Source organism: Patagioenas fasciata, chromosome 4 (assembly GCF_037038585.1).
Source record: "Patagioenas fasciata isolate bPatFas1 chromosome 4, bPatFas1.hap1, whole genome shotgun sequence".
In the NCBI taxonomy this organism is placed as follows: domain Eukaryota; kingdom Metazoa; phylum Chordata; class Aves; order Columbiformes; family Columbidae; genus Patagioenas; species Patagioenas fasciata.
The window spans coordinates 7,468,025-7,491,714 of NC_092523.1; the positions used below are offsets into that span (position 1 = coordinate 7,468,025).

The window sequence follows — 23,690 nt, forward strand, 5'->3', positions numbered from 1 at the left end:
GCAAGCTGAGTAGCTCTTGATCAAGATCTTCACCTCAAATTCAGACTGCAGGGCGGGGAAGTGGCCTTGGAAGAGCCACACTTTGCTGTGCCATCGCCCGTAGGTGCCCAAAGTCCCTCAGGTGGACCTCCATCCTGGTGCGATGCGTTGCTATAAGAGGATGCTCTGAGCTGAGAGCTTGTGCAGTGGAGGAGGAAAAGGCTTCACATCCAGGCACTGCAGAGGTGTGAGGCCACCAGCACCACCTGGGTTGCAGAAGGAGGCTCAGGGAACTGCCTGGTGCCCTTGTGGAGACCTTGTAGGTGGCCATATCACAGTGGGAATTTGAGGTGGGATCTGCTGGAGAGGCGGGGCTTTACCTTCTGGGGTGAAACCTTATGGTTTTGTGTGGGTTTTGTTTTTTTCCCCCGCCTTGGGGATTACACCTTTTCAATTTGATATTGCTTTCTCCAGCCATAGCTTTGCATTCATATCCCTTGAGGGTTCATTTGACCCCAGACCTGCTTGCTTTCCTGATTTTATATGGAAACTGAAAGGAAAATTAGTGGCCCTAATTCCACTGCGTGTGCTGTGTGTGACTGATCACATAAGTCTTCCCTCACCTCCTAGGTTTAATTAGCTTTAATTTTGATTTATACCATCATTTGCATAAAAGGTACAACAGATCAGCTCCTCCTAGGGAACACCAACCTGTAAACATAAACAAAGAGGCTTTTGTCACCTACTGAAACATTGATTAATCTCCCATTGCTTTGGTAGCCTGCTGAAAAGCCCATAAAGCAGCAAACTAAATTGTGCATTAAACTGGCCAGGCTGTAAGTGCTGGGATGTGGATGCCAAATGTATGTTGAGTGTGTTTCAGCTGCGTGGCACCTCCAGGAGGAAATGCAAACTTCTTATCATGCTGCTGCACTGCAGGAGACCTTCTTAACATCTTCTCTTTTCTTTCCTTTGCAGATGATGCCAGCTCAAGAAAGGATAGCCAGGCACCTGAAGGCTCCAATGGTGAATATGAAGATCATTCTGGGAAGCAATGGGGTAAGGAGCAGAGTATGGTTTTTATTTTCCTTGGTTCTTGGTTTAGTGCTGCTCATGCAGCACATTTTGTAGTTGGGAAAGAAAAAAGGGAAGGGAAAGGGAAAGGAAAGGGAAAAAAAAGGAAAGGGAAAGGGAAAGGGAAGGGGAAAGGGAAAAGCAGAGGGGCTGGAGTGAGTTCTCCCTACAGATGGTCAAATAATAGAGCATCAGCTGAACGTGTCGGTGTGAATGGATCCCATCCAAGCATCCTTCCGTGAAATGCAGCCAATGGTCCATTCTAGGGCACCCTGCCATATGCCCCAGCATGGTTCTCCCTTGCATTTGTTTTTCTGGGCACAACCAACATGGTTCTCCCTTGCATTTGTTTTTCTGGGCACTGACTTTCTTTTGCATGTGCAGCTATTACAGCTTTCATAGACTGTCTCTAAAAGGCATATTGACTTTCACAGCAATTTTTCCAAAAGCCTTCAGTGCCAACCTAACACTGCTCCCATGGAGGGCAAATGTGAAGTCTGACTTCACTTCAGGAGAACTAGCATTAAGCCAAAGCTGAGTATTTTTTAAAATTACCAACTCTTTTAGACACCTGCATGAACTTCTCTAAGCCCTGGACTGTTCAAGCGTAGGATTTTGATGCTGTTGCAGAGCTTTGGGGAACTGCTAAAATCTCACTTGGACCAGGTTCTGAATCACCTCAAGACTTGCAGGTCCAAAGTTTGGTCCAAGCACTCCTTGAAGGACAATAAGTTGTCAGGCTGATGCCAAACTGTTTTTGGCCATTGCTTACAGGAGTGTGATGTGAGTTAATGACCTCAAGGGATGAAGCACAACATTTCCATTTCACTCTTGCAGTACATCCCTCCTTTTAATTTCATAATACAGAGGTGACTTTGTACCACATTCGTGGCCAGGGCGTAACCTCATAGCGGTGGTAGGGGTGGAACCTGTCAAGCTTTCACCGTTTCACTTGAGCTGAGGCCAGATTTCCTCAGGAGCTGGCAAAGAAGGGACGTGGCGTGCTGTGATGTAGTCCAGTCCACACCTGGAAGAGGCACTGCCATAGTAGCCTTGAATTACAGGTTTGTCTGAGACTGAGCTCACTCTGGGAGAGGAAGCTGACCCTCACTGATTCTGGAGAAGGATGACAACATTTTAGAGCTAGAAAAAGGGTGGCTTAGGTAAACTAGAGGCCAGGAGTCCAGGAGGGATTCAGCAACTAGCAAGAAAAGCCGCCATCTCTCCATTCTTCAGTACCATGGTGGAGATAGAAGCAGAAACTAAATGCCATGCTGGATGTTCTCCTGGTAGAGCTGCTCCAGGATGGATCAATAAAAAAAATTAGTATTATGAAAAAAGATGTAAGCGCTACTAAATTATTAGGCATTGACAATCTCATATCAGATTGTGTTTTGCTCTGTGCTGCCCTGGTCCAGTTGTTCTTTGTGCTGCAGAGCATTCCTGCACCTCTGCTTTTTCCCCTTCCATCCCTCCTGTCTCCCCTCCCCAGTCAGGGAAGTGGCTGGGGCAGACCACACACACACACACAAGCCTTTTCCATCCAGCAGTGGTCACTGGCAAATTGCTGGTGTGGGTTATTGTGCAGGGAGGGTCAGTGGGTGTCTGCGGGCCTCTGTGGAGGATAATGGGTGAAGGAATAGTTTGTGTTTGCAGAGTCCTGGGCCCTAGAGAAGTTAGAGAGGAGAAGCATGGTAAGAAAAAAGCTCCACTTCGCTTCCCAGCTAGTATCATGGAATGGTATCACTGGGGAGAATTCCTGTCCCCATCAAGAGCAGGGAGCTGATGGGGAAATTATAAAATACCCCCATGAACATCTTCCCACAACTGGCTGAGCTCTTATCCCAAAGACTTGAAAGTATTTCATTACTTAGTTATATCATGATGCTTTTTGTGTAAGTTTTGTGAAAGCTGGAAGTGGTGCTGTCACTGTGTGGAGTTAATTGTGGTGGATTACATCAGACTACATGTTTTAGCTAACCACCTTGCTTTGTATGAACAACATCCAACGGGATCTTTGTAGCTAATCCATGCACCTTGAGGTGTCCCACAGTGAGAGGAAACTGTGAAGTCCTTCCCAGGTCTTTGTGCTGACAGCCTTGTGTTTAATTTCATTTTCATTAGCTTGAATAAATCTTCATGGTAAACAGCGTTTCATCAAGGAACCCCTACACAACACTGTCTCTTTGTCTCATCCACTTGTGTTTTCCCTTGCTCTTGTGTGTGGCATAATTTATACTGTACAAATGTGCAGTTCATGTTTATGAAGCAAACGCCAAGTGATGTGGAGAAGAACAAGCATGTGAAGTATAAATAACACAGAGGCACTTTGTAATGGCCCTCGCTGGCACTCCAACAAGCAAGACTTCTGTAAATGGTACAGATTTGGGGACAGACATTTACTAGCACCAACTCAAAAGAGAATTTTTCTGCCTCTCTCTCATGCTGCTGCTTCTCCCTCTTTCTCCTTTGTGCTTGCTGGGTCCTTTTTCTCTCTTATGTGTGTGCCTCTGTCTTTTTCCCCTTTTTTGTTAGCTGGCTTTTCTAAACTTGTCCAATTCAGGCTTTTGTCAAGGAAACATTCAGGACTGTGTAAATGGGATCTGGTTTCAGCATATTGCACACAGCCTGGAGTAGCTTTTGAGACTGCATAATCACTTAACCTTCTTTAAAAGGAAGAAGAAAGACAGACAGAAAGAGCCAAAGAAGTTTAGCTTTACCTGTAGTTTGGTACATATCTGGGCAACAATGTACGAGGAGTGAATGCAAAACTCCAGACAGATTCATAGGAGTTGCAGTGGGAGGAAAACCAGAAATGTTTTCTTGGGAGGAAAGAGAGTTTCTGTCTTTCAATGCCCTTACGAGCAGGGACGCCACCAAGTCTTTCTGAAATATTGCTGTGGAAGCAGGAGAGAGGTAAGGGAAGGCGAGAGCTTAGAGTCACTCACTTGACTTTTCAGTTTGCATGGGTGATGTGACTGTCCTGTCTCCAACCTGCTCTTTGATATGTAAGTCCCAGCCCAGGAATCCCATCCAGAAAGGATCTACCCCTACCTGGACCTGCAGTTCCTGGTCTCAGAGTAAATTACTGCCATATTAGAGGATAATCATAGGTCGGTTCAGCCTGGAGAAGAGGAGACTGAGGAGAGACCTCATTGTGTTCTACAGCTTCCTCACTAGGGGGGAGATAGAGCAGCTGATGATCTCTTGTCGCTGATGACCAACAATAGAGCCTGAGGGAACAGCAGGAAGATGTGCCACAGGAGGTTTAGGTTGGACATGAGGAAAAGGTTCTTCACCCAGAGAGTGCTGGAGCACTGAACAGGCTCCCCAGGGAGGTGTCACAGCCCCAAGCCTGACAGTGTTCAAGAAGCAACTGGACAACATCCTCTGACACATGGTGTGAATGTTGGGATTGTCCTGTGCAGGGACAGGAGTTGAACTCAACGATCCTTGTAGATCCCTTACAACTCAGGACATTCTATGATTCTATGAACTGTTTAAACCCATTTCACAGCTGGTTCTTAACCTCTCCTTTCACCTTGTAGACATTTACTCAATTTCCACAATGACAGCCCTTATCAGTATGTCTCCCTCAGCTCAGACATAAACTTCAACATGTCATTGCTCACAACCTGCAGCTCTGACAGGGTTAATTGTCTTTTTGGGAGGGTGATTGTTTTTTTTCTTTCGGGGAGGGGGCCTTCTCTTGCAGCAGACCCCCAAGGGAATACCCAGCAATTTAGGCACCATGACCTGTGGAGTGGGTTAGTATGTCACACTTGCTGCTCAGCTGTCACCGCAAGGACTTTCAGTGCCAGAGTTGCTCCGGTTCATTAGATTACACATGAAAGACTCTGTGTGGAGAGTAAAGCATTTCTGAGCAAGAGTTTGAAATAACATGAAATGGCTGGGACCCAAAATGACAGCCAAAGGGAGCAAGGGAAGGCTGTGGAGGCAGATGGTTTCCCCTGCAAAAAAGGACTCTGAAGAGAGGGGTATGCCAAGGGGTGTCCTCTTCCAAGAGAGAGGGATGTTGGGCAAGGCTGCAGGGGTGAGGACTAAGGAATATGTTCACAGACCTCAAAGGTCAATGGCTGCCATTCCCATGTGCTTGGAGAGAGGAAGCTGCAGATCAGGCTGAGAGAGTTGGTGTGTTCAGCCTGGAGAAGAGAAGGCTCCAGGGAGACCTTATTGCGGCCTTTCCATACTTAAAAGGAGCCTATAAGAAGGATGGAGACAGACTTTTTAGAAGGGCATGTAATGACAGGAAAAGGGGTAGTGGTTTTAAACTAGAAGAGGAGAGATTCAGGTTAGACACATATCTTAACCCATGATTCTGTCCACCAGCAGCTATTGCTTCAGCTTCTCCATTTTTGGGATGGACTGGTATGATATATCCTCTAGTAGCAAACTCAAGGGGTTTTTATTGGGTCTTTCCTTTTGTTTGTTTGCTTCTTTGGGCCTTTCAACCTGAATGCTTCATAAATTAATGGTGAAGGAATTGTGTACATGTAAGTTCAGATCAATGTACAAATGTCTGGCACACTTCTAAGACTTCCCTACATATTGAAAAGAAGTTGACTCTTCGTAAATCCCATTAAAGGCAGTGAGAACTACGGGTCAAATCTTTTTCAGAAAATGAAGCTTCAAGTGACCACCAGTGTCAGCCTGACAGGAATCTGAGGTTTTGCTTTTGGTCTTGGCTAAAGGCTTGCATTTGTGGCATGGAATATGGTAACAATTATAATGTGATTATGGGGCCACATTTTGCTTTCAGCTACAACAGCATGATTTTGGTATTATTTTGTGAGATTGTCTGATGCAGCTCACTTACAGACACCGGGAAATTACAGGGTTGTACGATGGAGAAGGGTAATGCGGTGGCTGCAGCAGTCCAGTAGACATTTAAAAGCATCAGGCTGGATGGTGTCTCCTTTCTAATGAAATCAATTTGAGTTGATATGAGGGTGATACACTGGTATGTTTAGGGCTGCCGGGTGCCTCTCAAGCAAATTTGGCCATAACACTCGACAGCAGCATCATTCTTTGCATGCCCTTTGCTCACCACAGTCAATTTTTCGTGCCTTTTGCAGCCCGGCCCAGGTTCACACAGCCTGCCAAGATGAGACGGAGGGTGATCGCCCGTCCTGTCGGCAGCTCCATCCGCCTGAAGTGCGTGGCCAGCGGGAACCCGCGGCCTGACATCACATGGCTGAAGGACAACAAACCCCTGACACCCCAAGAGATTGGGGAGAACAAGAAGAAGAAGTGGACGCTGAACCTGAAGAACCTGAAGCCAGAGGATAGTGGGAAATACACCTGCCGAGTGTTTAACAAAGTTGGAGAAATCAATGCAACGTACAAAGTTGAAGTAATACGTAAGTGCAGCCTCTTGTGGGGGAATGCAGGGAGCTTTGAGAAGGGGGCTGGCTGAGTAAAGAGGGCGTGATGGCAAGTGCTCTGTGCCAATAGCCAGACACAGAAATGGGTAAGTGTTAAAAACATCAGCAGAGAAAACGTTACTGAACCTCGAGAATAAACTTAACACCTGGGCAAGATGGAGAAGCAGCAATACGATTCAGTAGCTGAAATGAGGAGAGGTGCTTGGGAAAAAGTCATCTCTAAGGGCACCTGCATGGTAAAAGTTCATCGTTGCCCAGTCCAATCTTACACCACCAACAGAGTCCATTCAAGGACAGACTGAGAAGTAGCTGAGGAAGCTCTTTCCTGTACCTTAAAGGAGGGATGGAAATATTTAGGATGGCCAAGATTACACTGTCAAAGTGGTAATAAAGTGAAAGCAATCAATTGAAAATTTAGTCTAGATAGCTGTAATAGGAGACCCACTTCATTAGAGAAGTCTCCCAAGGGAATTAGTAGAAATTTTATGATGAGAGTGATTAACCAGAGAAGGCTTTATGGCCAGATTAAAAAAACCCCAAAAAACAACACCAAACAAACAAACAAAACCAACACAACAACAACAACAAAAAACAACACAAAAAACCCCACAAAACAAAACTAACACAAAATAAATAAAAAACAACCCAAACATTTGTCCGTCTGAAGGTTCAATTGGGCACAAATGAGATATTAAAACAAAAAGAAAATCCCACTAGGGTCCGGTCTGCATCTTTAGTTGCTGACATAGCTTCAAAGATTCAACCTTAGACGATGATCTGTGGGGGATTACCCTGCATTGTGGTGGGGTAAATTGCTCTTCTTACTATCTAGCTATTCTGATTCCTGTTCTCTAATCTCCTGTTTCCCCTATGATTACTGAAGAAAATTATACTCAAATCCTACATAAATCTACCAGAGAAGAGCTCTTATTCTTAAATAATTTTGCTTTGTGCGTGACATCATCAGGAGTTGTCATGGAAATGATTACAGAGCTGTCAACTCAAGAAAGTGGAGAAGATGAGCTGAGTGGAGTGAAGATTGAATAGCCTTCATTAATGAGGAGCAGGGGCATGGAGGGCTATTTCCAGCCACATGGAAAGCATGTTATTTGTCTGTCTATGCATATATTTTAGCATGAGAAAGTTTATCCCAGTGTGAAAGATTGTTCTTAAAGGTAAAGATCTGTTCTCTGATAAGTCCTTTCTCTAGAATCACAGGAATTAAAAGCACATGTGGGGAGCTCTGTTGGGCTCCAAACGCAAAAACCTGCTGGACATCTGGGATTGATAAAGAGGCAGCTGTGTGGAGACAGTAAAAACATGTGTTTACACTAAAACCAGGAGCAGAGACAGGGAAATGAATCAAGCCCCATCCTAATGGCAGCTGTGGCATTTTCACTTCATCAAAACCAGACAGCACCAGGAACAAACCCCTTTCTGTGTCCCTGTTTATCTTGGTTTTTATCAACTTAAAGATGTATGTAACCTTTGTTTTCATTAGCTTTTGCTGGCTAGGAGTGAAAACAGTAACCAAAGCTGGAACCAGAGTCAAGGAGATAAGGGCATTAAGCAGTTTTCAGACGTCTTTCTATTTTTAACATCATTCTGTGGATCATTACAGGTTTTATTCAATTTCCTCCTTCTTTTTCCCCCCTGAGCCTCCACTCCTAAGTCCTGCTTATCTGAGTCTCAGTCTCCCCAGCTGTGATTCCTGCTTGTAGTCCCAAGTCAAAGCCTATAGAGACCACTGTGGTACCTTTGTTTCCCAAGCACATCTTTGGGGCCCTCATTATTGAAAGTATCCTGAGTTTTTGAAAGAGGCTCCATTGTTTCTTCCTCTCATCCCAAAGCCGGTGCTTGTGGGAGCTGTTTTGTTACATGCTCAATCCAACAGTGTTTACCGTCAAAAGCAGTTGATGATTGCCAGCAGTTACCACCCACAGTGATACCATAATTTCTCTCTGTGCCTACTAGGATAGAGGTTTGCAGTACCTCCTTGTCTGGAAACTGTGGCTGATTTCTCTGATGTCAGAAAAAAATCCAAGCATTCCTCAGAATGAGGGATAATTTTTTCCTTTGACTTTATGTGGTGTTGACACAACCTAAAGCTGGAAGAGATGAGCTTGTATTGTGAACCACTTATGTTTGATTTCCTTTCCTACCATCTTGTTTCCCTCATTATCTGAGATATGAGGCGAAATAATAGTGGGAAATAAAATATTTTTTTTATTGGCTAGAAAAGCAAAAGCCATCTGAGCTCTTCCTCCACAAAAATTTGCTCCATAGTGAGTGTGGGAATGATTAGACTGAAGGAAAATAATAGAATCAGGGAGGTGAGGATGAAGATCTTCCTCACCAGCAGTGTCTGCGGTCTCAGTTTCCGCAGCAGTGGATGATATGGCATGAGGTGGCTTCCAGTAGAGTTTGGTCCCCATAGGCAGCTACCAGGCCCAGCAATGGAGGTGACAGATATCTCCCGAAGGACTCACAGACAAGACAATATCCACAGCCTGCTATTAGTCCGTGAAAAAAGAGGCCCTTTCCCATCCAATTTTGTCTGTCTTTAAGAAGTATTTGGGAAGACCAAAAGGACATGGAACATATCCTGCCCTACCTCTCACTGTCCTCAAACTGGGGTAGCCACAATGGTTCTGATGTGGACTCTCAGTAGATATATACTTGTAAATAATCTAGTAAAAAACTGACAATACAGAAAGTTCTGTCATATTCACCTGCAAATTGCAACCTGCCAGACATGGTGGTAAGAGACACAGCATCGCAATATCACAGAATGATTGAGGTTGGAAGGGATCTCTGGAGGGCATCTGGTCTAACCTCCCTGCTCAAGCACCGACACCTGGATCCAGTTGCCCAGGACTATGTCCAGATGTCTTTTGAATATCATCAAGGATGGAAATGCCACAATCTCTCTGGGCATCCTGTGCCAGTGCTCAGTCATCCTTACAGTTAAAAAGTGTTTCCTGATATTGTATACATTGACAGGACATCATCAGGGTCAATATGAAGTGAACATTTACAGTAAAATAATCCACTTAGTTTGTGTTCAGACCTGCACTATTGGCCCAATTTAATCCTGAAATGGGTTTTGGCCTTTTTGGCTAGTACCAGGCCATTTAACTTCCTCTGGTCAAGACTCAAGAAAGATCACTGCAGCCTCTGACCCTGTAGGTAAAGGTGCATCATTAAGAACCCATTATTCTGGGATATGGTCCCTGAGTCATGGGGATAAGTGAGAGTACAAGGCAGGATGCCCCTTTTGTCATCTCATACAGCAAGGGAATGGGGAAATTCAGCAGTCTGGGCTGGACTTACACTATTTGCCAAGAAGAAGAGAGGTCAGGTCTGACTTGTGTGGTGCTGAGTAAAACAACTGCAAACTGAGTACCCATGTATAAATACTTCATGACTGACCTGAGAGAACAGAAACACAGCCAAGACAGAAAAACCTTCTGTAGGAGGTTCTCAGGACCCTGTTTGCTTAGCAGTCAGGAGAGTTATTCAGTGTACCAAAGAGAGACCTGAAGAAAATCTTCCAAAATATAAGGGCTAAGAGGGAGAACAAGCTTTTCTGCAGGTCTGATGCACGTAGAGTAACTAACTTCCTTGTTAGAAACAGGAAGGTTCAGGTTGAGCATGAGAAAAGACTTGCTAAGCCTCAGATAATGGAGGAGTTGTCTGGAGAGACTGGAGAGCACCTGCCATTAGCAGCTTGGGCAGAGGCTGGGCAAATTTGTATCAGGAGAGGTTTGCAGAAATTGTCCTGTGTCTTTTCCCAATGTTTCTGCAATCACAAGTTAATGAGATTGGCAAACGCCTTTTTCCATGGAGTTCCTTGTGTTTTTGTGCAGAGAGGACAAGATCCAAACCCATCCTGACAGGGACGCACCCAGTCAACACAACAGTAGACTATGGTGGGACCACATCCTTCCAGTGCAAAGTCCGCAGCGATGTCAAACCCGTCATCCAGTGGCTGAAAAGGGTGGAGTACGGCACAGAGAGCAAGTACAACTCAACCATTGACGTTGGGGGACAGAAGTTTGTTGTGCTGCCTACGGGGGAAGTCTGGTCCCGTCCCGATGGTTCCTACCTGAACAAACTGATGATTACTCGAGCCAAGGAAGAGGACGCAGGGATGTACATTTGCCTGGGGGCAAACACCATGGGCTACAGCTTTCGCAGCGCTTTTCTAACAGTCCTGCCAGGTGAGTTATGCCTTTTTTTTCCCAATCTGAAACAGCAGTCTGCATCATGGAATTTATGCAAGCTGGGGCTGTTTAGGATTGAGAAAAGGAGGCTGAGGGGAGACCTTGTTGCTATCTACAACTGCCTGAAAGGAGGTTGTAGCATGGAGGGTGTTGGTCTCTTCTCCCAAGTAGCAAGTGATAGGACAAGAGGAAATGGCCTCAAGTTGCACCAGCAGAGGTTTAAATTGGATATTAGGAAAAAATTATTCACAGAAAGGGTTGTCAGGCTTTGGAAGAAGCTGCCCAGGGAAGTGGTGGAGTCACCATCACTGAAGGGGTTTAAAAGGCATTTATACAAGGTTCTTAGGGACATGGTTTATTGCTAGAGCTAGTTTAGGTTATGGTTGGACTCAATGATCTCGAGGGTCTCTTCCAGCTGAAATGATTCTATGATTCTTTGACTAATGGAACTACTGATACCAAGTGGGGTCTATGGCCCTCTGTGATGCTGTGCTGATTTAGGCTCGCCTGGTTCTGATAAGAATGAATGAGGGACTAAATCAGGCCTGATTTAAATCAGCCCTCTTGATGATGTTTCCTTTTCTCCCTTCATGGGAAATAATGATTCGAGCAAGGTGAAATAAAATGAGTGATCTGATCCTGTATGGAAGAGGAGCTGGGAGAGGATACTGCAGTTGCAGGCAATACATCAAATCATCAATAGGGTGCAGGACATGAGAGGGGAACTGAATAGCAGCACAGTTTGCAACCCCATTCCCTTACATTCCTCCTTTCTCTTGTTCTTATTTATATTGCTTTTACTGGTAAAAGGAAACAATGATACAGGCCCATAAAATGAGAGAAGAATAAAAACTGTCCTGGTCACAAGGAAAGGAAAAGAATGAGGTGAAGGAGAGAATGATTGAATAGTTAAATTCTTATCCAGTGATCCCCTGGGGACCCTTGTACTAAACTCGCAGCTGCTTCCTTCTCTCCCCAGGCCTCAGCACTGGGGGCCATATCCAACTGAGGGTGTATCAAGAGTGTTTGAGGCACACACTTTGTAATTTACTCTTTTGCCTCTTGACTATGAAGTTCTGCCCTGAAGAAGATTTTTAATCGAAAAGGGCATTTATTTCTGCCTCCTCTTACTGTGTGAATCTGGCTTCAGATCCACCAGTTTTATGACAAAAATTGATCTTACTGCTTTTTCTTCCCTTCACCACCACAAGACCAACACAGCTGAAAGACTGCAAGAGCTGGAGCCAGTATGAGAACATTTTAGCTGTTGGGTCTAATTGGGTGTCTCCAGCCAAGACACCAGTGAGAGACAGAGATCATCAGCTCTTCCAGGCTGTTAGGACTGGTTTTGTGTGTAGGTAGTGGGGAAAATACTCTTGAGTCCTGTAATTCAGGCAGCATGGCTTCTTCTGCTCACTGATTGACAAAGTTCTGCATCTCAGCAGCCACTGAGAGTCACTAGCTTAAATTCAAATACTGACAGCAGGTTGCCAAGTAAGAGAATGCTCTTGGCGTCTTCTTCAGCATCACTTACATTTAGGACTAAACCCCACCTAGTAAGCCCGTCAATCCAAGGAAGAGGCTGCGTGGGTGCAATATAACTCAAAGCCTCTGGGAGATTCTGAACAATGAAAGCCTGATCCAGTTCCCACTGAAATCAGTGGGAGACTTTCCATTGATTTAAGTGGCACTATAATGAGGCCTCATACCAGAACTAGAGCCTGCAGGCCTGTTGTTATTGGCAATGACAAAGAAAGAACCTAGCTTGCCCTCAAAGGCAAAGATGTGGTTGCAAGGCCATGAGTTATAAAAACACAATTTTGCTTGTAAATCTACCAGATTTGACATAGACAGCTCCAAAGAACAGCATGGAGGAATATCAAAACACTTTCGTTTCAACCCAGCAGAAGATTTCTGCCAACTGACATGAAGACTGTTGTTTTCATGGTCAACTGATGGGTCGCTTCTCTGATCCTGTCTTGCTTTGAGCTGGACCAGATGACCTCCAGACTCTCCTTCAAGCCTAAATTATTCTGATTACAGTGCTGATGAATCAGAGTTTTGTCTATTGAGGTCAATCATATAGGTCCTTCTGACTTCAAAGAGACCACATGGTAGATATTTAATATTTCAAGCTAGTCATAGGATTATTTGTCAAGGACGGAAAAAGACATTAGCGTCTTAAAGAAGTTTGGCTTGAAAGTTAAGTGATGTATGTTTGAATATAACATATTAGGCAATTTGGATAGACCAAAAAGTTTCTTGAGTGTCTCCCTGCAAGCTGAACTCTGTGCCTATGTATTTTTCAGGGCTTTGCAAATCCCAGATGGTAGCTATCTAGATGGGGATTTTGATAGTTAGGATCCTACCCCAGAACTCCTTTTGGATCTATAAATCAAGAGATCAGGCTAAGAAACTGGAGTAGCTACACATGATGTATAATCTGCCAATAGCATAGAGCGGAAGGGGGAGTTAGGTACGAAAGATGCTGTCTGAAGCATCTTATCTCCTCCAGTAGCTGAATTTGTTGCCCTTGGAAAGCCAACTGCAGCTCCAAAGAGACTGGTGGAGTTAGGGCCCATTTGGCATAGAGAGTTGGAAACACACTGTAATGCCATGTGAACTTTCATGTCTCCATGACTTGGGCACCAAGGAGGGCACACCAGCTCACCTACGCTTTTCCCATCCTTCAGCCTTCTGTTCAACCCCACAAGAACCTCAAGACAGCACCTCCAAAACACCATCTTCATGCTGCCTGCCATGGTGGAGCTTTGCTGAATAGCTCCAGTATCCATAGACAGGGATACTGAAGAGTGCGTAAAGCCTGTGCAGACACAGCTACGCAAGTGGGCAACGTGCCATGGCTCTGCACAACCCTATCATTCCTCCTGGCCTGCTGACTTGGAGGTATTGCTGACACGTCCCATGTTGTCTCCTCCAATTTGGGCAGCAACATCCACTCCATCGCAGAGTGAGGGTGTTAGGAAACTCACTCAGGCTGTCTCTAGTGCATCCATTAAAACTTGGATAGGAAAGTTAAAAAAAATCCCCCAAAGACTCCCCTTCTGACCCCTAAACCAGAGAAAATGAGTTGCTTGTTCTTCCAGGAGCACTGAAAAGCGAAGCAGTTACCAAACATCATATGCTGGCTTGATTTCTCCCTTGTTACTTGGTCTGGCATGGTTGCCAGACAGCCTGTACAAAAGCCAGCCCGGGTGTGACATCTGGTTTGAATCCACTTTGCCTGCATTTAATTAACTCTTTTTGTCTCTGTCCTGCTGTCATGTCCAGATCCCAAGCCCCCGAGCGCACCTGTGCCCCCTTCCTCGGCCAGCAGCCTGCCCTGGCCCGTCATCATCGGCATCCCGGCCGGAGCTGTCTTCATCTTTGGGACGATCCTCCTGTGGCTTTGCCAGACCAAGAAGAAACCCTGCTCCCCTCCAGCTGCTGCCCCTGTGCACCGGCCACAGCCCCGGGACAGGATCTGCGTCTCCCAGGTCCCCGACAAAGACTGCATCTCCTCCATAAACTATGAGGAATATGTCGCCCAGCAGCAGCATTTATTGTCCCAAGGGCCTGCACTCGCCCCGGCCATGGCATCCAAAATGTACCCAAAGATTTACACGGACATCCACACCCACACCCACTCGCACGTGGAAGGCAAAGTCCACCAGCACCAGCACATCCAGTACCAGTGCTAAGAGGGTGGCCGTGTTCAGTAGTAGGTCGTTTGGGCTTTTCCTCGTGGTACCTCAGAAGAGACTGCTCCAAGTCAGCTCACACTGCCAGCAATAGGCAAAGCAGACAGAAAAGATTATATATATAATTTTAAATATATATATATACATATATATATATATATAATTGTATATGCGTGTGTGTATGTGTGTATATATATGTGTATATATCTATATCTATCTATATAAATGTATATATAATAGACAAAGAGAGAAAAGAGGGGTTTTTTTTTAATTATTGCAATCAGGATGTAGCTGAGGAATATGAAGGAACTTCAAATCTCACTAGAGAAGCAGCCATCTCCAACAGCAGAGCCTTCCTGGATTTTTTAATCAAGGTGGTGACAAATGAGACAGGACACAGGGATGTGAACCATCACTTCCTTGCTTGTGTTGCTAAAAGGAGTGAGAAGAGCAAGAGGTGACTGTGGTGTGTTTCTGGATGGGCACAACTGTTCCTGTGCCTGCTGCACATCACTCATTTCAGTGGGAAGCCCCCAGACCCATCCTGCTCCGTGTGACTCGAGCCGCAAAGTACCTGAGGTTTAATGGCAATTGAATAACCATTTCACCTGGTGAAAAAAACCTAACACAAGAGGGTCTGGAAAAGCTAATTCTTATTCGCAATATGAAACGCCAAATGCTTCTCAATCACAGTCATTTGATCTGAAATGATAACCAAGCTGGTTGGTTCAATTTCTGCCAGTTGAAGGCATCGTGTTTCCCACGGAGTGTTCTGTAGATCACACAGCAAGTGCTTCACTCCCCCGGTCCTAGGACTCAGTACCACTACCAGGAAAATGGAAAGAAGGAAAGAGGAACATTGTACAGAACACCTTTATATTTATATTTAAGAAATAATAATAATTAATAATAATAATAATTGAACTGCTGATGGTGAAGAAGGTAAAACATGCTGTCCTTCTCTGATGGCTCACAGTGACAAGCTACTGGATTTTCTACATCAATGCGAAATACATGAAAACATTAGAAAAAAAAAAGTAAGAAACAAGGAGAATGAAATAATAATCTTGTAGGAAAAAATGCGTTTGAGGAATATTCAACTAGGTTGTGTGTGGTTGTCCCCACCTCTCAGATAACTTTTTGGAAATGATTCAACTTCATTGCACTTCAAACAATAGTAAAAACAGAAAGAAGAGAAAATAAATAAGGACCATATTAAATACCTATATGGACTGGAAATGAATCCAATTGCAAATATAAAACCTTTGTAATTCTATATAGAGTTTAAACAGAAGTCGTGTATATTTAATTTATTTTGTTAAACAAGAAAAAAATGTATGATATTTTCCTTGAAACAGGCATTTCTATACATATTTTTGATCAAAGAAAATAAAGATTTTTTTTTTTCAGGTTCTATAGATGCCATGCTCAGAATATGCTCAGTGTAGCATGTGACCAACTGTACTTCTAACCTGGAGGTCGTCTATTTCTATGCCTTTTTACACTAGCCACACGTAACCTCCTAACATCATCGCAGGTACCTCTGGTGCCATCCTTTCCATCAGAAACTGATCTTTTCCACTGTTCATATTCTGGGTGTGAGGGCCTGCAGGGGCCAGATCACTTCTCATGGATCCCTTGTCATCTTCAATAGCAAAGTTCTCTGTTTATGGGGAAATCTGTTTCACTATGCATTTGTTTTTGAAGCACAAACCTGCAGCGGGTTTTCCTTTTAAAAGAAAATTTTGTAAATCAAAATATAATAATTTGTGAGCCTGTAAAATGAACTTCAGCCTCAGGGTGCTTGGAAGGGGAAAATGTAGGTGAAACACTTGTGTTTGTAATGCAGCTGCTGAAGGACTGGTGACGGGTGAGTTGAGTGCAGGAGAGCACCAAGGGGGCTGCACCTTTGTTCTGCTGCATGCCAAGGAGAGGCGTCCAGCCTTTCAGCGACCAAAATTGTCTTCAGAAAGGCAGGTTCAGCAATGCTGCAACTGTTTGCTGTTCACTGCGGTTTCTCTTAAAGTTTGCTGGGGAAAAAAAGAAAACAAAAAGCCCTGATAATTTGAAACATGCCAATTTTTAAGTTTGAAATTGCTTTCCTCTCAAGCCTGCTGTGCAAAAGAGATCTTCAGCAAACCAGCTGCTGCGTTTCAAAGTGAAACACTTCATTTAACCTGAAACAAAACAATGCTTTAGGCTTTGCTTTTCCCTGGACTTTTCTGAAGGTATTTGCTCTGGGTTGACCTGCAGTGATTTTTTCTGTTGACTTCTTTGAGTCACCAGCAAACCAAACAGTTCCCTGTTTGCTCAGCCGTGGTGCTCTGAGATGGAGCCGCGATTCAGCGAAGCACGTGAGCTCCTAATTTCTTTCACCAATTCATGCTGCTACTAAAAGTCCCTTTTTTTTTTGCCTCAGCCGTCCGGATTGGTGGCTCTATCCCTACCCACTGTGCCAGTGCTGGCAGGACCCACACATTAGCAATAGTGCTGGTGCAAGGGAAGAGGAGGGGGGGAAAGTGGAAGAGGGACACCTTCCTAATCACCTGGAGTTTGCCAACATGTGCTGTTGCAATACAGCACTGCATAGCACACTCTGATGCTTTCCTGCAAGCTGTAGTAGGAACTCCATGTTATAACCTCTACTGGAAGACTATCCCTCATTATGATCTTCCTGTAGAAATAATAATAATAAAGCAATCCACTGATTTTTAATTTTTTTTTTTCCTTGGGAGGGTTCAGTTACATTTTGTTAACACAAATTTATGAAGTCCAAAATAGCTAAATTCAGATCATGGGTATCTTTGCATGCATCCTCTCAGCTTCAGGGAGACATCATTATGAGCACTGTGGGCTTTGTTTAGATATAAGGCATGATTTAGGCAGGAGTTCTTAATGGCTCTAGTTTATTGAGTGATTTCATTTAATATATATAAAAAAAAAAAAAAAGGAAAACTCCCAAAAAAACACTAAAAAGCCTTTATACACTAAATGCATCACCTTCATTTGATAAAGGCAATAAGTGGATTTTTCCATGAGAGATACTAAGGGCTACATCTCATATCTCAAGCCAACTTACTGCTCAATAGTATGTCCCAAGCTACTGCAGGTGTGAGCAGCATTGGGGACATAGCAGAGGGGGGGATGTACCTGTAACCCTCTGGCCCTTCTCTGCTCTCTGTGCCAGGGCTGCAGCGAGAGGACACTTCTAACACCTGCTGTGTGGCGGTACTGATTCCAGCATCAAATGTGGGGGTGAACACTGGCTTTGTGTGGTTGAGCTCTAAGCAAACATTATGTCCTATTGCACTTTTAAAAATTGCAGCTGTATCACTGACCCTCAGAGTGGGGGTTAGTGGGTTAAAAGAAGCAATTCTGCATTGCCCATACAGTACAGTCTTCCACGCTGAGCATAATGCTCTCCAGCAGTGCCTTCTACCCTTTGTGATCCAGCTCTAGTGTTGTATCACACAGTAAAACACTTCATGTATTGCCAGATACGCAGAAGGAGTGACTTCTTCCTGCTGTTTATAGCTCCTACCTTTAGACACAAATCTCTGGTGATGCTGATAGAGGGATTGCCAAAAGGGAACACCACAACAAACCACCCAGCATGGACAGTGCAGGGCCAAGCGCAGCTGCAGCTCTCAGCCACGGTGCTGAGAAGGCAGCTCTGGTTCTGGATGCATCGTGTGAGATGCTATAAAGGTCTTGATTTGCAGAAAGCTTGGGGTTTTCATGATGCCTTGGGTATCAGTCAGCTACTGCTTGAGCATCTCTTGTTGGGCACCTAAATCAGTGTGAAATTTCCCCCTAGGAAAATATCATCATGTGGTCTATTTAAGATGGGGTCTATATGTTGTCTGGGCCTTGTGCTGGCTTGCTGTGCCTGGGTGGGTTTTGCATTTCTGAGGAGTTATTTTGCCTCCAGAGGGAATCTGTAAGTGCTCTTAAGAGTCACTCTGTCCCATGCCCTACTTCATGCCATTTACTTTTGAGGCTTGATTGTGCCTTGCATGTACTCCAAAGTCTTCCTTACTCTAAATAAATTCAGCCAGGTCCTGCTTGTTTTTGAATTTGTTTTTCGTCAGTGGGACAAGATTTGGACTGATCTTCACTCATGAATAGAGGATATTTAAAGAAGAAAACCATAGTCTTGCAATTAACTACTCTATTTTGAACACAGAAATTTTTATGTAATCTATAATTATATGTGTACATATAGGCATACAGATATACATGCCAGGCTGTGATACAGAAGACAGTTGTACTTTTAAAGCCATGTGACTTCAAAGATCAAAGGCATTTTAGGCTTAAAACTCACCATCTTTGTTTAATTTATTTGCATTACATGCAGGCATGTGTGTGGCATTTTTAAACTTTGTATGGACAATCTTTGTATGGTCAGCCCCTTTCAAACTAAAAAAAACCCCATTCATCAGACATTTAAAATAGAATGACAGAGTGTGCTTATGTCTATGGCCGTGTAATAAAAGTTACAGAAGAAAGGAATAAAAGCCTGGAAATGTGTTAATAGATGCTAGAGTTCTGTAAACTTCCCATGTTTTGAAGGGAAAGATGTCTGTGTGTGTGTGTGAGGTGTGATGTAGGTGTGTTTGCACGCATCAGGGATATGTGCTGGCAAGACAAAGTAGAAAATATTGCAGAATTACCTTTGCACCACAACTCGGTTTAATATTTTGTGCAGGTGCTGTGAATCCAAAAAAAGACATTAGTTTTTATACAGTTTGGAAAATGTTTCTATTTTTTTAGTGAAAAGAGACTATTTTTCCTCTCTCTGCCTCTAGAGCCAAATGCCATAGTTGCACCAGGACCCAAAATAGCACTAACAAGATGAAATGTTGGGATCCCTGGAGCTGATGGCCAAAGTTCAGTGCCTGGAGTAGAGCAGAGATTTCAGGGTCAAGCCCAGCACCTCCACCCCATTGAGGCGAATGTGTCTCACTACTCACCCCAGAGCCAGCAGATATACAAGCTGTGACAATTTTAAGTTAAGAAAAGCTGGCCGTCACCCAAACTTCATCTTGACATGACCTAAACCTTTGACCCAAAGAGCCCTGTGCAGAAATTGCACACTTGGGGTGGGAAAGAGGAAATATTTCTCTGTCAGCTTAATTTCTGTGTCTCTCTGAAACTCTTCAGGGGTTTGAAATATTGGAAGAAAGCCCCAGGGGAGATGTAGCAGTGAGCAAAAACTGTGAGGTGGTCAAAGGTTAATGGGGAATTTATCATGGTTTTGTTATCTGGGCATCACTTCTGTCTACATGGGGTATGTTGAGTGTGCCCAGGACTCCAAATGTCCCAACGTCAATTTTTATTCCACATACAGCACCCGTTCCAGCTCTTGCAGATGCCAGTGGGAAAAAAATCCCTGCAATGTCCATTGGGAAATCAGTTGGATGCATGGAGTCAGTGCAAGGTTTTTACATCTCTTTTTTGGCTGGCCCATTGGCAGAGAAAAATATGACAGGACTTAATGGCCAGAGTATGAAGCCAGACACATTTAAATGGGAAACGCACACATTTTGGAAGGAATTAACAAAGGAAGGGGTAGACACTGCATCTCTCACAATCTTCAAAACAAGGCTGGGTGCTTTGCGGAGATGGTGTTTCATTTGGATGCAAGATTTTGGGAATGTTATTGGGATGAAAGGATACATCTAGTCCAGATTGGGTCATCTAGTGGTCCCTTCTGGCCCTGAAGAAGTTTAGTCCAGCTGCAGAGAAGAGGAGACGCAAGCGCAGGTCCCCTGCACCCAGCACACCTGCACCATAGGCCCTACGGCAACATTTGGCACAGGACAGCCCTGCTCAGGCTGCACACGCAGCTCCACTATCCTCCAGGCTGTAAGTATGTGATCTCAGCACTTTCCAGCTTATTACTACAGTAACGGTGTTATTTATATAGACTGGAGCTGTGCATCGACATTTACTGTGTCTGCAAGAAGCCCCTGGTGTTACCAGCAGTGAAGCCCGGTGTGTGCACACACTGCTCCTCTGTGCTGTCCGCGTTTTAGAAAATCATACTGGATCCACTGCAGTTAGTGTCACGAAGGATTTACGTGGGAATTTGAATGTAAACACATGCGGTTAACAGTCTGCTCAACTGCTGGAGCGAGTTCAGAGAAGGGCAACGGAGCTGGTGAGGGATCTGGAACGTAAGTGTGATGAGGAGCAGCTGAGGGAACTGGGGGTTCAGCCTGGAGAAAAGGAGGCTGAGGGGAGACCTTATCACTGTCTGCAACTGCCTGAAAGGAGGATGGAGCATGGAGGATGTTGGTCTCTTCTCACAGGTAACAAACCATAGGACAAGAGGAAATGACCTCAAGTTGCTCCAGGGATTAGATTGGATATTGGGAAACATTTATTCCCAGAAAGTGTTGTCAGGCATTGGAACAGGCTGCCCAGGGCAGTGGTGGAGTCACCATCCCCAGAGGTGTCTAAAAGACGCATATATGAGCTTCTTAGACACATGGTTCAGTGCCAGAGCTAGGTTAATGGTTGGTCTCAATGATCTTGAGGGTCTTTTCCAACCAAAATGATTCCATGATTCTATAAACTTATTCTTGGTGTAAGCATCTTCCATTCCCTTTTGCCATGGATGAGAGCCAGCTGGGATCCTGCCCTGCCCTCGCCATGGGCTGGACACAGTTCCCCCCCAGCACACTCATTTGGACATGAGGGGTTGTATGTTGGGTTGTACAGTTTGGCCAAAGTGGCCATGCAGGTCTCCTACATGCGTGAGATCCCAATGGGTGTTAGACCCACAGAGAGGACACTCATGTACATTTTTCTGTGGACTGATGGATGTAGGGAAGGTGTGAGGGGTATAGTGACAAAAGCGCCTAGCTCTACCGAGTGGATTTCACCTATAGATCTCAGCAAGAATTTCACAGAGGAAAAAATGAGGCATGAAGATACCAGCCAGGGTTAGTGTCTGTCATTCAAACACGCTGGGATGCACCCAGGACACCTGATAGGTCGGTTCTGTATTCTGGACCTGTCAGAAAATGCTAATAATTAGGAATTGTAGGCATTTCAGACTTTCTCTTGACTGTAACTTACCAGCAAAGCATTTCTTGGGCAAAGATTCTCACCTTTTAGAAGTTTTCTACAAAGGTAAAAAACAAAAGCAAACAAAAAACCACCCCCCAAACAAACAAACAAAAAAAAGTCAATTATAGTAGTTGAAAATAGGAAGTAATGACTAATAAAACCATATTTAAAATACTTGTGTTATACTGACTGTTAAGTGACACATAAATATTGTCTGTGCGTAAAGTCTGGAGGAAAGAGGATGCCCATTTTATGTTTTGTGTTTAGCCCTGACACTTTTGTGTGTGTTTACCACCTTCAGATCTCAGAGAGCAATATGTGGAGCTATAACCTTTATTTGTCCTTATTTTAGATTTTACACTTTTTCTTTCTCTTGCCTTTTCCTTTCTGCCAGTCTATTGTAATTAGGATTTAACATATCCCCCAACATACGTGGACATCAGCAAAGCACTGAATATTCTATTTTTTCTCATTTTCGCTAACCAAATCCAATCCAAAGCGCTATTTCTGTCTGAGCTGATCTATGCTTTGGTGAGAGGAGTAATAAATAACACTTTAGAACAGACTTCAAAATGCCTTTTTTTTCTTTTGATCTGAGTAATTAAAGTCAAGCTGCTGTTCCTGAGTGTTTTCTGATGGAATTACACGAGTTACACAGCTCTTCATTTGTATGTTATTAAGCATTATGTTTTATTGCTGCTGTTGAAACAATTAGTACCTAAATATGCCCCATATTCTCATAAGGAGGCAGTAGCAGTGTTAATGTTAATGCCCTAGTTAGCAGTTTGTTTCTGTACGGAGTCCACCATCATGCTCGAATACCATTCAATATCAATCAGATCTCTACCGATGCCCTTCTCCGGTTGTTTTCCTGTAATCATTTAACTGTGCAATGAAGTGAGGATAAGTCGAACAACAAAGTTAAGTAAAAATGGCATTTCTCTTAACACAGGAATTTTTTTAAGTTCATTGCAAGTTTTGGTTATAAAAAGGCCAGTGCTTCACGGCCATCGGTCATTTTGACATTTTTATGGTGGTTTTATTACCCCTGGCTCATTTCCATGCTAAAGCGAACATTTGTAACAATACTTGCTCGCTCTGTTATGATTAGGATTGTGCTTTTGCCGCACTTTGTTCGGCTGTTGCTGTGCTCAGTAATGCTCTTGGCACACGTCTTCCCAGACCCCACGGTGTGTTTATTCAAAAGGAAGGAAAAAGAAGTGTCTACTAAAACAATAAACTACTACTGCTTGCTTTAACATGGCCATAACTTCCCTGTTCTGCACACAATCGGTTAGCAAAGCTGTTAGGTAAACTTGCTCCTTCACTGTTGAAAAAATAAATATTCATGAAGCTTACAGCCACGTTTTCCTGTGCTTTATTATCGGGTTGAAAATGGTGAAGGATTTTAAAGCTAATTATTTAATCAGAGAGATAAGGATGGAGGCCCAATCCTGAAACCAGTGGGAGCTGGGATCTCAAATACAAGAAAGCTGGAGAGGACTTTATACAAGGGTGTGTAGTGATAGGGCAAGGGGTATTGGCTTTAAACTAAGTGTAGGTTTAGATTAGATATAAGGAAGAAATTCTTCACCATGCGGGTGGTGAGACACTGGGACAGGCTGCCCAGAGATGCTGTGGATGCCTCGTCCCTGGAAGTGTTCAGGGTCAGGCTGGATGGGGCTTTGAGCGACCTGGTCGAGTAGAAGGTGTCCCTGCCCACGGCAGGGGGGTGGACCAGAAGTTCTCTAAGGTCCTTTCCAACCCAAGCCGCTCTATGATTCTGTGATTCTGTTGCTGAGGACTTGGCTAAGGGATTAAGGCAGATTTTACTGAGTTACTTCAATATTAATGCTATTAATATTGAAAATGGAAAATATTAATATTTTCACTAATGCTGCCTAAGACAGGAGGTGAATGTGAATAGGGGAGATGTGAATGGCAAGTAGGAGCAATTAAGAAAAGAGGGGGAGAGGTGTTACGTTGCAGGAGGTTTCCAGGGTTTAGTCAAGTCATTGCTTCGGCTGGTCCACATGGGTTGGAGCCCAGGAGGCAGCCAGGGGCTGCTGTGGAGTGCTCCCCCCAGACCCAGGACAAACCAGAGCACTCAATGCTCAATATAACAACCAATTTCTCTTGAGGACACCACTGCAGAACATCTTTAATTTAACACATGTTCTTGCCTTGCCTGGATTTCAAAGAGAAATGTGTTTCAAGGCCTGGATTCA

General features: G+C 44.1%; 1 protein-coding gene across 3 annotated transcripts in view; it reads left to right on the forward strand.

Moving 5' to 3' along the window:
• Window positions 1-18,921, forward strand: part of FGFRL1 (fibroblast growth factor receptor like 1) — a 182,332-nt gene extending 163,411 nt beyond the window's left edge. For all 3 annotated transcript variants that reach the window (XM_065836363.2, XM_071808469.1, XM_071808470.1), the window contains exons 4-7: window positions 958-1,038; window positions 6,150-6,434; window positions 10,328-10,681; window positions 13,976-18,921. In XM_065836363.2, the coding sequence (XP_065692435.1) occupies window positions 958-1,038; window positions 6,150-6,434; window positions 10,328-10,681; window positions 13,976-14,385 (1,130 nt within the window). In that variant the 3' untranslated portion in view covers window positions 14,386-18,921. The remainder of the gene's footprint in view (window positions 1-957; window positions 1,039-6,149; window positions 6,435-10,327; window positions 10,682-13,975) is intronic.
• Window positions 18,922-23,690: the final 4,769 nt, after the last annotated feature.